The 974-nt window shown below is 52.5% G+C and overlaps 1 protein-coding gene across 1 annotated transcript in view; it reads right to left on the bottom strand.

Moving 5' to 3' along the window:
• The window catches only part of SPPL3 (signal peptide peptidase like 3), a 64,254-nt gene that overhangs the window by 59,522 nt on the left and 3,758 nt on the right, over positions 1–974 (bottom strand). Inside the window, exon 2 of the mRNA XM_009888611.1 lies at positions 272–471. Within this exon, the coding sequence (XP_009886913.1) occupies positions 272–471 (200 nt within the window). The remainder of the gene's footprint in view (positions 1–271; positions 472–974) is intronic.

The following is a 974-nucleotide window of genomic DNA, read 5'->3' as shown; positions in this document are numbered from 1 at the left end:
TGTGGGCTGCTGCGGTGGCGCGGGTGGCTCCCGACGGGGGGTTAGGTGGTAAATGCAAAGTCCAGGTAAGATAACTCCTAAATTCCAGTGTTTAGTTTACATCCACAGTGTGCTGCGGGAGATACATCTATGTATCTTTGTTATCTTCTAAACAAAGCAAGTAAAATAAATAGGATCAAATGCTCAAAATACTATTATTTTTTTTTTAAGGAAGGAAAATAACATTCGAGACACCTCGAACAAATAGAAATGGTGTGCTTCGTGATCTCACCAGCCCTGTACTAAAACCGCGCAGGGCCCAGGCAGAGGAACCGGCTGCCGCTGGTACCGCTGCTCCCCCGGTGCCCCCCCGGTTCCCTGGAGCTGCTCCCGCACCTCGAGGCCCTGCCCGGGTCCTGCCCGGTACACCACCGGTGTCTCGCTGGGGTTACCCTCCCGCCGGTGGTGCTCGGGCTGTCGCGGTCCGTTTCCCTGTTAATGCAGGAGGGAGAAGAGCAATTTTGACTTGCAGTTGGAGGTGATGGAACTGCATTAAATATAGCAGTGGATTGGATAAGTTACTTCCATTTTGTCCACCTCATTTATTCTCTTAAATGAAAAAAAACCCCCGTAGGCTGGTGTGTAGTCATGGCACGGGGTTAAAAACGAGGAACAGCTCATTTCTTCCCAGTTGCGCCCAGTTGTCTCTGTAACCTTGGGCAGCTCACTGCAGCTCTGCCAGCTCGGCTCCTTCACCAGGGAAGAGGAAACCGCACTGTTCAGCCGCCTGAAGTTGTGGAGAGCTGCTGAAGGAAGACGCAGCACGTGCAACGCAGAGTGACTTGGTCTCGGTGGAGGGAACGCCGGGGATTCCTGTCCTTCCTCAAACGCTGCTTTCAGTAAGATGGTGCTGGACCTCGAAGGCTTCTCCCCACCCACCCCCCTCACCTATATCTTTATCCATTGAAAATGCGTGATTTGGGTTGTCACACCTC

Source organism: Charadrius vociferus, unplaced genomic scaffold (genome assembly GCF_000708025.1).
Source record: "Charadrius vociferus isolate BGI_N301 unplaced genomic scaffold, ASM70802v2 scaffold917, whole genome shotgun sequence".
NCBI lineage: Eukaryota > Metazoa > Chordata > Aves > Charadriiformes > Charadriidae > Charadrius > Charadrius vociferus.
The sequence above is the reverse complement of the archived record's forward strand: the minus strand, read 5'-3'. Positions and strand labels throughout refer to the sequence as shown.